At 39.7% G+C, this 14,320-nt stretch overlaps 2 protein-coding genes across 3 annotated transcripts; one reads left to right on the top strand and one right to left on the bottom strand.

The window, feature by feature from the left end:
- Positions 1-1,503: 1,503 nt before the first annotated feature.
- Positions 1,504-5,824, bottom strand: LOC125218867 (50S ribosomal protein L4-like). 2 transcript variants are annotated; one of them, XM_048120647.1, is made up of 9 exons: positions 5,689-5,824; positions 5,393-5,525; positions 5,035-5,096; positions 4,748-4,874; positions 4,054-4,202; positions 3,577-3,684; positions 3,374-3,493; positions 2,294-2,467; positions 1,504-1,963 (listed from the first exon to the last, which is right to left on the bottom strand). In XM_048120647.1, the coding sequence occupies exons 2-9, from the start codon at positions 5,472-5,474 to the stop codon at positions 1,862-1,864; spliced, it is 924 nt and encodes a 307-aa protein (XP_047976604.1). In that variant the 5' UTR covers positions 5,475-5,525; positions 5,689-5,824; the 3' UTR covers positions 1,504-1,861. The 2 variants fall into 2 exon arrangements, with proteins under 2 accessions (XP_047976604.1, XP_047976603.1); XM_048120646.1 differs by having other exon boundaries at positions 5,618-5,766.
- Positions 5,825-7,388: 1,564 nt separating this feature from the next.
- Positions 7,389-10,532, top strand: LOC125224051 (cytochrome P450 76T24-like). The gene is made up of 2 exons (XM_048127392.1): positions 7,389-8,237; positions 9,722-10,532. Exons 1-2 carry the CDS (start codon positions 7,389-7,391, stop codon positions 10,364-10,366), a joined length of 1,494 nt encoding a protein of 497 aa, XP_047983349.1. The 3' UTR covers positions 10,367-10,532.
- Positions 10,533-14,320: the final 3,788 nt, after the last annotated feature.

Consider the following 14,320-nt stretch of genomic DNA (forward strand, 5'->3'; position numbering starts at 1 on the left):
CGACGTTCGGATGATGAAATTTGATATTTTTTATTTTAGTTTTCGTAAATGTTGATAACCAGATTTTTATCACCAAATACATCAAAAATCTCAATAAAATCATGTAAGAATCTCAATAAATATGTGTTGATATTTTTATTGTATTGTTGATATTCTTATGCCATATTGTTGATATTTGTAATACACTATGTTGATATAAAAAAACATTCACGAAAATTATCATATAATAACATAATGACGATATTACCCTTTTGTTGATATTTTGTCTACTATTTCTTGAGATTCGTCAGGCTTAATCTCATCCACTCATTTTAAAATCTAAGGGTGGAGATTTAATCTTGATTTTGGATTAGGGTGCTATAAGCATTGGAATATGACCTCATGTAATACACAACTTTAATTAGTTTACTCGTTTCTTGCACAATTATGTGATTTACAATATTGGCCTATTTCGGCAAAATTAAAGATGTCATGGTTGTCGGAAAATAAACGTTAAAAATGAGTTAAAAATGTGTTATTATAATTCAAAAATTACATCAACTTTAATTAGTTTACTCGTTTCTTGCACAATTATGTGATTTACAATATTGGCCTATTTCGGCAAAATTAAAGATGTCATGGTTGTCGGAAAATAAACGTTAAAAATGAGTTAAAAATGTGTTATTATAATTCAAAATAACACTATTCTTTGAACAAACAAATTATCTAATTTCAAAGGGTATCATAACTACAAATAGCAAAGGACTATGCTAGAATAATTGATATTAATATTTCTCTACAGGTAACTTTAGAAGCTGGGCAAAAATTGTTTGGTGGAACCTTTTTTCATGTTAGATGCCCCTAGCATGCTCTAATTCATGTAGGGGGAAATGGGGAATAAGGCTGATATCTTTACTTCCAAGACACTCATCAGGGTTAAAAAGGATACTCCTATAATAATATTTTGTTTTATCATCGAGACGGATCCAGGCAGGTTTGGGTCGGATCGACTGACCCGAAAGCACTATATATCATCCTCGAACCCCATGAGCATAATAGTATCGTACTCGACATGTGTCAACGAAACAAAACATGAGATAAGAAGTACAGTTGGTGTGGTGGATGAAAGGTTAATACAATCACAAATTTTGGAATTCCTTACCACTTGTTTGTTGTTTGCTTTGATAAGACTCAAATATTCTAAGAAAGATGCATATGTTATGCAACAATGACATCCAAACTTTAATAATGCCTACATCGGAGTCCTATTCAAAGAAGATAGACAGAGAAATTTCAATGTTTTGGTTCATAGATTATAAGTTGTCAACTATGACTAATTTTTCTAAGTTTAAAAAATAAATTGATAGTATGTTTACTCCTATCTTTTTCGAGGATCGTTTCAGACACTACAATGACTGGTCCTATAAAAAACTTGGTACTGCTAAAATTCACCCTAAAAAAAATAGTTTTTTATTTTATTTGATACTCCTACTACAAAACAAAAACTACTAGAACACATAAAAAGAGGCATAAAAACATGGTTTAAGCTAAATTTAATTCCAATTTGACAACGCCAGCCAAAACTATTCAAAGCTAAATTATGATATGATCCCTCTTTTTCATGTGAGGGATTAGCAGCAGAAAGGAAAATTAGATCAAAGTAGCCAAAACTTAGCAACAATCTAGTGAAAAATCTAAGCTCTAAAAATGCGAGTTCTCTCCCAAGCAATAAACAGAGTGAAATCCCAGTTCAAAAACTAGTCGCCTGAAGGTGCTTTCCTGGGATGAGAAATACCTTAAGACGACATGTTCAATACAGACTTCAGTCGAGGTAGACGGAAACTCCCAGTGTCCGTTCTGATGTCAGTAAGCACGAGCTCTATCAGCGATTGATTGGAGTTCTCATCCTTTCAACTATTCGGTTCACAGCATCACGTGACATTACTAGTGTATCATGCAGAAGGATGCTGTAAACATTCAGACCCTGAAATTGTTGGCACAGTAAGAGTAACATATACTTGTCAATTACTTAAAACAACTAAGAAGCTTTATGCTTCAATGAACGAGGGCCACTATTTGTATTGAACTTCTGAGTGAAGAGAAATTAAAATGTTTGATGCAGGTGATTTTGACACAGAAAACACACATAATTTGTTTGGATTGGTCGCGGATTTGTGCCAAAATAGTTTTGGAAATTGAGTGATCACTTGAAGATTTTTTTTTTTATATTCTGAGTTGTGCATATAGTTGTTACGCATATACTGAAGCATTCATTTTCATACAAAGAAATGAAAACCAAAAATTCAAGACTTACAATGGATGGCAATACGTTGACATAATGTAAATTCTGAGTGGCCAACTTCAGCTTCTCATTAATAGGACCGCCATCAACCACCAGAATTTTCTTAGCATTCTCCATTTGACTCACAAAGTGCACAATGTTCTTTGTCTTGTGCGAAGGAACTTCTAAATCCTCAAAAACCATAAGCTGTAGAGGAATTAACATATACAGAACATAAGGAATAGAATAGTTATACAAATCGAGAGCCACAACTTTCATTGTGAGAGGATGTAAAGATGGCCAGATAGGTATACGAAAAGATAGATTAAGAGGAAAGAACCACAGGAATTATGCTTGCTCAATAGGCAGAAGACATGAAAATCATTGCATTGTCACAAAAAGATCTATAGAGAATGGAGACAATGTAAAAAACACAAATTAAAAGTAAGCAAGCAACTTATCTCAAAACTCGCATTGCAAGTTCAGCAAACCCTAAACACTCCTGAGCGTACAAACAAATTATTGCGATCTTTAATAATAAGCGATCAAAGGCGGAAACCCTAGAACCCATCATCCCCACCCCACCCACACACATTGTGTCACATACAGGAGCTTCAGCAAGAAAATCAAACAGAAGAAAGAAAGAAAGAGAATAATTTGTTTGAAGTTAGCAATAAAGGAAACAATCCAGATTGTGTCGAGGACAAGGCATGCCAGGTTAGTAGGAGTATCTAAGGGGAAGTGTTGACATGACAGTCAACTGATGGTTGTGGCTATTGTCTTCCGAGGCTTGAGAAAAGCTAAAGCAGAAACATGATCTGGATACTAAAGAAATGATAGCAGTATCCAACTTGACAAGGATGTGGGACCTTCTAATGGGCAAATGACACTGTTTTGAGAACAACTAACCATTTAAAGTAAGGTAAAAATAATATACTAATCAATACATATAAAAGCTTCATATCTCCAAAGTCACGTTTGTAAATTCGTATAAGCCATTGAAGCTTCAAAAGCTTGCAATAGGTGAATCTAAACTATAGATCTGGACACCTAGTCAAAAGCAAGCTAGAGTAATATTCTTGCAAATTATTTCTCTCAACAAACTACACTTGCCTTCCCTTCAGCAGCACGAGCTGAAAGTGCAATCTTCAGTCCTAGTCGCCGAACCTTCTTATTCAGCTTGATAGCATGACTTCGTGGCTTTGGACCGTGCATGGTAGCACCACCTCTGAACTGTAGAGCATATAATATGTCAGGTATACCCTTTTTAAGACTCTTGATTAGAGAAAATCCATTGGACAAGATAAAATATTCACCTGTGCACCGCGCAGTGTTCCATGCCTTGCTCGACCAGTACCCTTCTGGGGCCAAGGCTTTCTTCCAGTCCCACTAACCTCACTTATGGTTTTAGTTGAATGTGTCCCCTAAGAACACAGCAACAAAGAACTAAATCAACCAAGAGTGCGTTTATGAAAAAAAATATTACAAATGAGGAATGGAGGAAAGAAAAAAATGTGCCCTGACACATCTTTAGTTCTTTGCCAACAAATAAGAAGAAATCACAAACTCAAAGAAAGCATGTTGGGAGGCAAGACATTGAATTTCTCTGTTTAATGGGAATAAGTAAGAAGATAACTGAAATAGAAATAGAAGATTGCTGCACCAACCAACAAAAGCAACAAGGATTCATATTTTGCTTCCATTTTGTTGTTCCCCACACCAAGAGAATTGTTGGCATCATTTTCTTTAAGACTTTAAATATAAATTCATAAACAAGGATGAATAAGACGCACCTGCCGCCGCTTGGCTAGTTGCCACCTTACGACACGATGAATAATATCCTTTCTAATTGGGACATCAAAAACATCACCACCCAACGTCATAAAGCCTTTATCTTCATTCAGAAAATTCGTAACAGGAATAACCAGATCCTGGGAGAGACCTACAGCATCAATCAATAAAATTAGCAACAAAGATCCAATGTTTTTACGGCTAACATCTGAAAATGATTAGCAATAACAAATGGAATTACTTTCAATTTTATTTTTTTTCACACTCCCCAATTGTTAGACAAGGGGCTACAAGTTAAAAATAAATAACTCTGGTATCAACCAGAAGAAAAAATGAACATATTATTTGATGTAAATATGATTTTTACTAATTTTATTCCTCTGTGAATAAATATTTGATCATACCAGCTTGCTCCTCTGTGGGGAAGCAAGAGAGTATAGCTTCACATTTTTGCCTCACCTAAAAAATGCCCATGCTACAAGACTACCACTGATAAATAAAGATCACCCATTATTCTAATTTTACTTCCCCACTAGAGCATAAGTAGTGAGACATCAGGAAAAAAAAAAAGATATCCAGTATTCTCTCTAAGATTCTACCGATTGTCACATAGAAGAACAAGCACAAGCAGACAGTAACATGAAACATAAAACATACGACTAGGGTAATTAGTAAACATAAAATGAGCAACTGTACCTATTTCCCGATCCGGAATGGCCACACTTTTACTTTTACAGGACAGCAAATGCAAGGGAAATGCACCCTCACTTGAATTCGGAGTCAAAATGGTAGTAGAGTACCTCCGGCAAACATCCAACGATGTCTAGCACAAATAAGGTGTTAGCTAGGGCTTTGGATCCCATTTGAGCATATGAATATAAAATCATAGCAAGAAGCACTCAAAAGAACTTAGACTATCATAAATTAATGTAACTGCTATAAAAACAATTTCACTAAGTTGCACATGTGCGTTCCAGGTCTACCTTTCCAACGACAGAGGATCTCATCATCGACGAGCTATCACCACAATCATGACCACGAAATGCTGCATCAAATTTCATAGCAAGCAAAAAAAAGCTTAGAAACCAAAACAAAAGTTTCAAAATTCAAAATTTTTGAGGTGAATGCAGCAATGGAGAAAATGAAGAGAAAAAAAACAGGGAGAACAGCAGCGAAATGGTAAAGACAACTGAATATTGATTATAACCTAAGAACTACGGATGAAATCAACAATGCCGTAACTTCTTTGTTTTTCATGTAGCAAACAAGAGAACTGAAAACAAGCACAAAATTAAACTACTTATTCGCAAGAAAAATGGAAAATTTGCGAGAAGGGGCTACCGTTGTATAATGAAAATGACAGAGAAGAAACATCGCTGGGAGCGAAGGCACGCAATACTCTTCTAGAAATCGAGAAAGCCATCTCCAAATCCAGGCAATAAAGGGCCTCTATAAGCTATAAATATTATTTCAGCTGCAACAAAAAAGTAGGGTTACATTACACGATTTATTTCTCAAATTGAAACTAAACTCAAAGTGATGAGGGAAATCAGATTGGAAATCGACCAGATCCAACGAAGCACATTTACTAATTAAACTTATGAATTGCTGGGAAGAGCAAGTACGAAGATTACTACCGGCATAATAGCAGGCAATTGAAATGGAAGCACCCATAAACCCTTCTTTCTGGGGTTTGACGAGTGCGGGCCGGGCTCGGACAACTACGAGGGCCGGGCTATATAATCTTAAGGAGTTTTAAGTTAGTTACTATCATTCATCCAAAAATATTAAAAATTGTAAGCTAGTAGTAGTATCAATGGAGTACTATTTAATAGTACTAGTATCTAACAATTCATGTATTAATAAAAAAATCGCATTATATATAGTTTAGAACTTAGAAATATGATTCAATTGGAGTATTAATAATTCAAGCTAAAAAAAAAAAGTAGTAGTACAACCTTCATGCAATGGAGGACAAAAAATTTAATACAAAAGTAATAAGCTAAAATAGAAACAGAGAAAGTGAAACAGATATTGTGAATTGAAAACGAGACTTAGCTCATTAAATAGAAGCATTTATCAAAAATAAGTAAATGATTATTATACTTTATATTGACAACCAAAATTAGAAAAAGGAAATTATCAGTTGTGAGCGGAAACAATGCAAAGGAATATCATGTAGTCAATACTAATCGCTCATAAGGCGAAAAAGGTAGAGACAATATGGCAACGCAATACTAAGACATACATGAATCCTTGCAAATGTGTGGAGAATGGGAAAAATCTCAAGACAATTTGATTAGACATGGAGTCGTCGAGTTCGATTGGTTTGTATGTGCACAAATCAGTGTATATGTTACTTTTCTCATAATATCATCAGACAACCAATAATATATCATATCATAGAACTATACTCCATTGCATTGAGTTGAACCTATAAAATATACTTACTATTAATATACAAATAGAAGATCATATAAATATTGAAATACTCTCTTAGTCTTCAATTAATAAGTCTTCGTCTTCTAATAATAAGTTTCCTTCTGTTATTTTAGACCATCCCATAAAATTAAACCATTTTTATTTTTTTTTTATAAAATAAACATCATTATCCATTAATAATATTTAAATTATAGAGTATTTTTTTTCTATCTCTATTCTTCTTCATCAATTTTATATTTAAAACTTATACTCATTCTAAAATCCCTTTTTTAACGATGTTGCAATAAACCTATAACTTTGAAATCTTAACTCCTACGATGGTGTGATATAGCTTAGTGGATATTAATAACATGAATGACTAAAATGAAAGTCCAACTTGTAAGCAGATGCTGTAGCTAGACTGGCCTATTTCATTAATTCAATCTGATCACCGAAATAAATCATTGTCACCGTATATACTATACAAAAATTATGTACCCAAAGTCCCAAACTGACAATGAAAGTATAAATTAAAATACTGTATGCTACTATCATTTAACACTACAGCGTGTATAAATTATAATATACTAGCATATACGCACAAATTCAAATGGACTTGATGATAAGTTTGGCCTGCTACCTACAGGCCTATGTACCTAACTTTATTGTCTATTGGGCTAACTTGCTAAAGTTATTTTTAAAAAATTTCATTTAAATATTTCCCAAAATTATTTAAATGTAGTGTAAATTAATAAGAAAAACTTCATAGTGTTAATAATCTAAATCATCTTAAAATATACTTTCAAATGAACTTTAGGAAACATAGCTCCTACCAAAAAATTTTACTGCCCAACACCGAATTGCATTCCATAAATAGAAATACTCATCAAAGATAATAGTAGTAAATCAAAAGTTGATGGAGTTTACATATGTTCTTCCTCTCATATTACTATGCATCACATTTTCATGCTTCAATCTTCTACGCCGGCGCCGGCGATCACCCTCCCCGGGCCCGTACCCTTTTCCGATAATCGGAAACATCCACCAACTCGGCCCGAAACCCCACCAATCCCTCACCAACCTCTCCAAAATCCACGGCCCCTTGATGCACCTCAAGCTCGGCACCATCCACGCCGTCATCATCTCCTCCCCGGAACTCGCCCGCGAAATCCTCCAGCGCCACGACCAATCCTTCCCGGGGAGAATGGCCACCGCCGCCACCAGAGCCCTCGGCCACCACCTCTCCTCCCTCGCCTGCCTCCCCGCCGGCAGCCAGTGGCGCCTCCTCCGCCGACTATGCCGGGAGGAGATGTTCTCGCCGCCGCGCCTCGACGCCGGCCGGCAGCTGCGGCGGCGAAATCTGCAGAAGCTGATCGGCTACGTCGGAGAATGCTGCGATGATCGGAAATCGGTGGATGTGAACGAGGCTGCGTTTGTGACGTCGCTTAATTTGATATCCAACACGCTTTTCTCGGTGGATTTTGCGGATTATGGCGAGGGGTCGTTGAAGGGGATTGTCCATGGATTGATGCGGGTTTTGGGGAGTTTTAATGTGGCGGATTATTTTCCGATCGTCGGAGTGTTTGATCCGCAGGGGATTGAGAGGGATGCGGGGATGTATATGGGGAGATTGATGGAGGTTTTTGATGGAATCATTGATGGGAGGAAGGAGTCGCCGGAGAAGAAGGATGATTTGCTGGAAGCGCTGTTGAGCCGAGAAAAGGAGTCGGAGCTGTCGCGCGACGATATAAAGCATTTGCTTCTGGTGAGTCAAATTGTCGACCACTTGGTGTGTTGTTAATTTTATTTGAAAAATGAAAAATAATATAATCTTCAACTTTGGTAATTCTGCTCGTTTTGACAGCCAAAATATTAAATCTCAACATTTCAATTTATCTCAATTACATAAAATAAAGTTGTTTAATTTGAAAATAGAAATGAAAGAAATATAAAATAAGATAAATACTTATTTAATCAATCATGACGAGCATACGTTATACACAAATGAAACAATTATGAAAAGAGTTAAGGCCAAAAATGGTCCCTCACATATGGTTGTTTTACCAATTTGGTCCCCAACATTATCTTTTTTATTATTTGGTCCCTAACAAATTAACTCTGACCCGAATCGGTCCAACTTGACGGAACCATCAATAATAGACGGTAACCCCTCCCCCGCCTCAACCCGCCTCAACCCTCGCCGCCTCAAACCCGCCGCAACCCATGCCGCCTCAAAACCCTCCTGTAATTGCCGTCTATTATTGAGAGCTTGTTCTGCACCAGCACGACTCCGTCGACGGCGGAGTAATGCTTGTGCTCGCTATCGACGATTTGGTGCGGCTTGCAGTAAACCGCCAGCAGGATTAACAGACCAGCGAATGCTCCGGCGGGCGTCATGGCCGGCGATTGCTGAAGAAAATTGGGCGTTGGGGTTTTTATGGAAACGGTTTGCGAGCTAGCAGTTGATAAAAAGATGGAGGGTTGGTTGGGGAGGAGAAATTAAGGAAATTAAATTGGATTTATCCTGCTATCGACGATTTGGTGAGGAGATCCTGATCCAGATACGGATCCACATCGGAGAACAGCGACATGTACTCCGGCTACCCGGATTCCTCAATTTTGCTATTCGGGTCGGACAGGAGCCACGACGCTGCCTCGGCCTCCTCCTCGGAGCTGGCAGCAGCGGCGTCGGCGGCGTAGAAGGGGGAGACGGGGAGGCGGTCGTGGCGGCGGGCGAGCGGGTTGGTGGGGTGGATGTCGGCGGCAGCGTCGACCTTGCAGGTGAAGGAGGCAGGGGCCTGCTCGCAGACCTCGCAGATCCAGACGCGGCCGTGGCGCGAAGCCAGCTCGTTTGCCGCGTAGACGTCGGCGTCGCACGCGCGGCAGAGGAAGGCGGAGTCAGCGCGGCAGAAGACGGCGGCGGAAGCCGACTTGCACGAGTCGTAGAGCTTCGCTTATCATTACCGTCTATTCTTGACGGTTCCGTCAAATTGGGACCGATTCGGATTAGAGTTAATTTGTGAGGGACCAAATAATCAAAAAGATCATGTTCGGGACCAAATTGATAAAACAACCATATGTTAGGGACCATTTTTAGCCTTAACTCTTATGAAAAATTAAATTTCATGATTTAATATTATGTTTTAAAACTTTACTATACTATAAAAAATTTAACTAAATTACATATTTGTAACTCGAGTATGTCAATTTGGATGATTAATTATAACCCATGAATCAAAATTTGGATAGGATCTATTCGTAGCAGGGACTGACACGACATCGGGCACGGTAGAGTGGATAATGACCGAGCTAATACGCAATCCAAGCATACTCTCGAAGGCAAAGTCAGAGCTCCAAACCATCCTCGGACAAAACAAAGCACTACTCGAAGAATCTGACATCTCCAAGCTCCCATATCTACAAGCCGTCGTCAAGGAGACCTTCCGCTACCATCCTCCCGGCCCCTTCATTTCGCGGCAAAAGGATGGGGATGAGGGCGAGATAGGAGGCCATGTGGTGCCCAGGAACGCTGTTGTTTTGGTCAATATATGGGCCATAGGCAGGGATTCGAGAATATGGGGGAACCCCGATGCGTTCGAGCCTGAGAGATTCTTGAATGAGAATATTGTTATGGATGTGAAGGGACAAGATTTCGAGCTGATTCCGTTTGGGGCAGGCAGGAGAATTTGCCCGGGGCAGGCGTTGGCGCATAGAATGGTGCATGTGATGGTGGGGGCTTTGGTTCACAACTTTGATTGGAAAGTTGAAAATGATGGGATAAATGGTGAAGAATTGGATGTGAGTGAGAAATTTGGTCTTTCATTGCAAAAGGCTGTGCCTCTCAAGGCTATGCCTATCAAACTATATGACAGGGGTAGTAATTTGCTCAAATGAATTATGATGTCAAAGTTCTAAATAGTTTGACTCGGAGGGTGTAGGATGGATGATTAGTGTTATAGAAACTGAACTAGCTGGTTAGACCGTAAATTAATGTGTTGTTACATTCTGTATGATTTGAACATAAAAAACTTTTGGAGTAATTAGATTAGTCTTAGCATTGCCAGATTCATTTATTAGTAAGATTTTTAAAAGACAGGGACGATGTGTAAATGAGTGCACATGCGGTTAAGATTTAGTAATTAGTAGTATAACTAATTTAGTGTCTTAATTTACTTTAATTTGGTAATTATAAACTAGCACTTGTTTCCTAAACAATCTTTTCTATTTAGTAAGCAAAAGAATAAATTAAAAAAAAATCTTTTCTATTTAGTTACCATTTAAGTACACTTGTGTTAGAAAAGGAAAAGATATTAATTTGGAGGACAAGAAACACATTAGCTTGGTGCCTAAGAAATATATTAGCTTGGTGCCCAAGAATACTTGGAGCACAAGTTCCACCATATTTACTTGTTTGTAATCCCTATTTAAAGGGTGCTTTATACAATGAAATGATCATCCTATTCTACACAATTGTTTCTTCCCCTCTTCCTTTCCACAATGTTTTCTGCACTATTTAACATGGTACCAGAGCAGGACTCAGAAAAATTTCATCACTGTCCCTAACTTTCTTGACCTTAAGCCAAATCTGCAGAAAACCATTCAAAACAAACCATGTCAGACGAAAAAAACCCATCCCAGTCGGATGAAATTGCTCGGCAAATTGCCGAAATCATGAGCAAAAGTCTTGCCATGATGATACCATCAACACCCAAACCAGAGAACACAGAAAATCCACCAGAAAAACCCATTGTGTACAAAATCGATACACAACCCCTCCACATCGGAGGAGGCAAATTGAATGGAGAAAATTACTCTGAATGGGCCGTCCTGATGAAGACGGCTATAAGCGGCAGGGGAATGGTTTCTCACGTAACCGGAGTGCCACCTCCCCCGCCACAAACCGATCCAGCCTTTCCGCAATGGCAACAAGCTGATCACTGCGTGTTCACATGGCTCACACAGAATATCGAACCTCGGTTGGTCAGCCGAGTGTTGAAACAACCGACAGCCAAACACATATGGGATGCGTTGGCTATCACGTATGGGAGCGGAGGAGATAAACTCCAAATATACGATCTGCATATCAAAGCCAGCATGGTGAAACAAGGAAGCCAATCGTTAGAGGAGACATGGAGTACCCTACAAGATTTATGGATGTCAATAGATCAGAAACGGACAAATCCTATGAAGTACCCGGAGGACATGGAAATACATGATAATTGGATCCAAGAACAGAGACTCTATACGTTTCTGACTGCAATAGACGGCAAATATGAAACAACCAAAAGGGAGATAGTTAAAATGGAGCCACTTCCCTCGGTTGACCTTGCCTACAATCTGATCAAACAAGAAGAGACACGGTCTCAAGTGTTACAGTCAGGAGCCGGAGCCACAACAGAAGGCATCGGAGCAGGACTTGTCGTCCGAGGAGGATCGCACCAGCACGGCAGCGGCTCCAGGGGCGGCGGCAATCGCGGTGGAGGAGGCGGCTGGAACCGGCGGAACAATGATGAAGACAAATCGAAGCTTGTCTGTTCTTATTGTAAGAAGAAGAAGCACACGAAAGAATCGTGCTTCGAATTGATCGGATTTCCCGATTGGTGGGAGGAGAAACACGGCAAGAACTCATCCGCACCGCCGCCATCCGCGCCACCATGCGCTCCCTGGAACCGCGGCGGCCACGGCGGCCACGCTGCTGCAGTTATCGGAGGGCAACCGAGAGACGGAGGAAATTACCCTATCGCCACCGCCGAGGGCAACAGGGAAGCTGCTCAGACTCGGGGCGGCGACAGGGGAGCAATCGGTGCTGCTCAGCCGACGGGTCAGATGGGAGCCGCCAACTTCGCCGGAGGAACGGTGGTGTCGAATTGGTCAGAGGAGGAATTTGGGGGAGATGAAGAAACAGCGGCGGCAGGTAACGTAGGGTTTGTGGGTTCTTTGGTTAAAGAACCCCAAACTTTACATAAATCCTATTTTTCACCCCAGCAATACAATAAATTACTTAGTGTACCCCATTTAATGCCTAATGACCCCTATTCTCTTGTGTTGTGCGAATCTGACCCCGAACTAAGTAATTTCCCTATTAGTACCCCGATTGTGTGTAAAAATAGGTTTCAGCCCCTAGAAAACACTGGAATTGCATGTCAGGTGTCTAGTGGATATGAGAAAAACGATAGATGGATATTTGATTGTGGGGCGACTGATACGATAACTTATGATGCTTCAGATCTTACAGGGATTCAAAAACCTCAAAAATCCCATATTCGGACAGCTAATGGGGAATTTACAAAAGTTGAGGGGGCGGGAACTGTGAAAATATCTCCTACCCTTCAATTATCTAACTGCCTTTACATTCCTTCGATGTCTCATAAATTATTGTCTATTAGCCATGTCACGAAGGAATTAAATTGCACCTTATTGATGCAACCTCATTTCTATCTGCTGCAGGATATCCGAACCGGGGAAATAATTGGACGTGGCACTGAACGTGATGGATTGTACTATGTAGATGAGATAGCTCAAAAAGGGACCGCCATGCTAACTCACGGGTCTGCCAATAGGAAGGCTTGGCTTTGGCATCGACGCTTGGGACATCCTTCTATCGGTTACTTAAAATTATTGTTTCCTGATTTTGTTTCTAAACATGATGAGTATTGTGAAACTTGTTTTTTGGCCAAAAGCCACCGAACCTCTTATCCTTTGAATAATACTCGTGTTGATCTTCCTTTTTCATTAATTCACTCTGATGTTTGGGGCCCCGCACCTTTTACTGGGGGGCAGGATCTTAGATACTGCTTAGTTTTTGTTGATGACTGCACTCGCATGACTTGGGTATATTTCATGAAACAAAAATCTGAGGTTTATATACATTTTTCACACTTTTTTAACCTTATCAAAACTCAGTACCAGTCTTCTATAAAAATCTTGAGATCAGATAATGGAAGGGAATTCGTTAATTCGGCCATGAAACAATTTTTTCAAGAAAATGGTCTGATTCATCAAACTAGTTGTGCCTACACTCCTGAACAGAATGGTGTAGCCGAAAGAAAAAATCGTTCCCTCCTAGAAATGACCCGCTCTATGCTCATTGAATCAAAAGCCCCAAAACACTTCTGGCCCGAAGCCATTGCCACCTCAGCCTATCTCTTGAACAGATTACCCACAAGTATCCTCAAACACCAAACGCCACTCCAAGCCCTATCCTCCTTCACCAAAATTCCACCACCTTTAACTCTTGAACCGCGAGTCTTTGGGTGCTCCGTTTTTGTTCATACCCCAAAACATGAACGAACCAAACTTTCTCCTTGTGCAATTAAGTGTGTCTTCGTGGAATATGGGATAAACCAAAAGGGGTATAGGTGCTTTGATTCTAAAACCAATTGAATGTTTGTTACGATGAATTGCAATTTCCTTGAAACCGAATACTTTTATACCCACCTTAGTAGTCAGGGGGAGAATAGTAGTAAGGATCCGCTAAGTTGGATATCAGCGCCGATGCCAACGCCAAGTAATCCCGAAGTGGGCCTAACAGAGGCGGCAGTAAGCGATTCCGCTGAGCAAGTCTCTGAAGTAGGACAGTCTGTTCCTGAAGGTGACACTCAACCAACTACTTCCCCGTTGAGGCTATCCAATGTAAGTATTGATAACCTTGTTCCTCCAATTTCCTTTACTACTGATGGTGTAAGTGTGGAGGAAAAAGAAGACCCTGTTGTAAAAAAACACAGATGGAGACACTAGTGAAGAAGTCGAAGGGATTGACCCCGACACAGGGGGGTACATTCTTCCACATCGGGAGAACAGGGGAGTTCCACCAAAAAGATATACACCTGAGAGGATTAACAGGAAGGC

The sequence above is a fragment of the Salvia hispanica genome, chromosome 4 (genome assembly GCF_023119035.1).
Source record: "Salvia hispanica cultivar TCC Black 2014 chromosome 4, UniMelb_Shisp_WGS_1.0, whole genome shotgun sequence".
NCBI classification, from domain to species: Eukaryota; Viridiplantae; Streptophyta; class Magnoliopsida; order Lamiales; family Lamiaceae; genus Salvia; species Salvia hispanica.

Coding starts and splice junctions, on each gene's coding strand:
- LOC125218867 (XM_048120647.1), bottom strand. CDS start 5,474: ATGGCTTTCTCGATTTCTAGAAGAGTATTGCGTGCCTTCGCTCCCAGC. Junction 4,203..4,747: donor CATTCCGGATCGGGAAATAG/GTACAGTTGCTC, acceptor TTGATGCTGTAG/GTCTCTCCCAGGATCTGGTT. Junction 2,468..3,373: donor CTCGTGCTGCTGAAGGGAAG/GCAAGTGTAGTT, acceptor ATTCCTCTACAG/CTTATGGTTTTTGAGGATTT.
- LOC125224051 (XM_048127392.1), top strand. CDS start 7,389: ATGGAGTTTACATATGTTCTTCCTCTCATATTACTATGCATCACATTT. Junction 8,238..9,721: donor ATATAAAGCATTTGCTTCTG/GTGAGTCAAATT, acceptor AAATTTGGATAG/GATCTATTCGTAGCAGGGAC.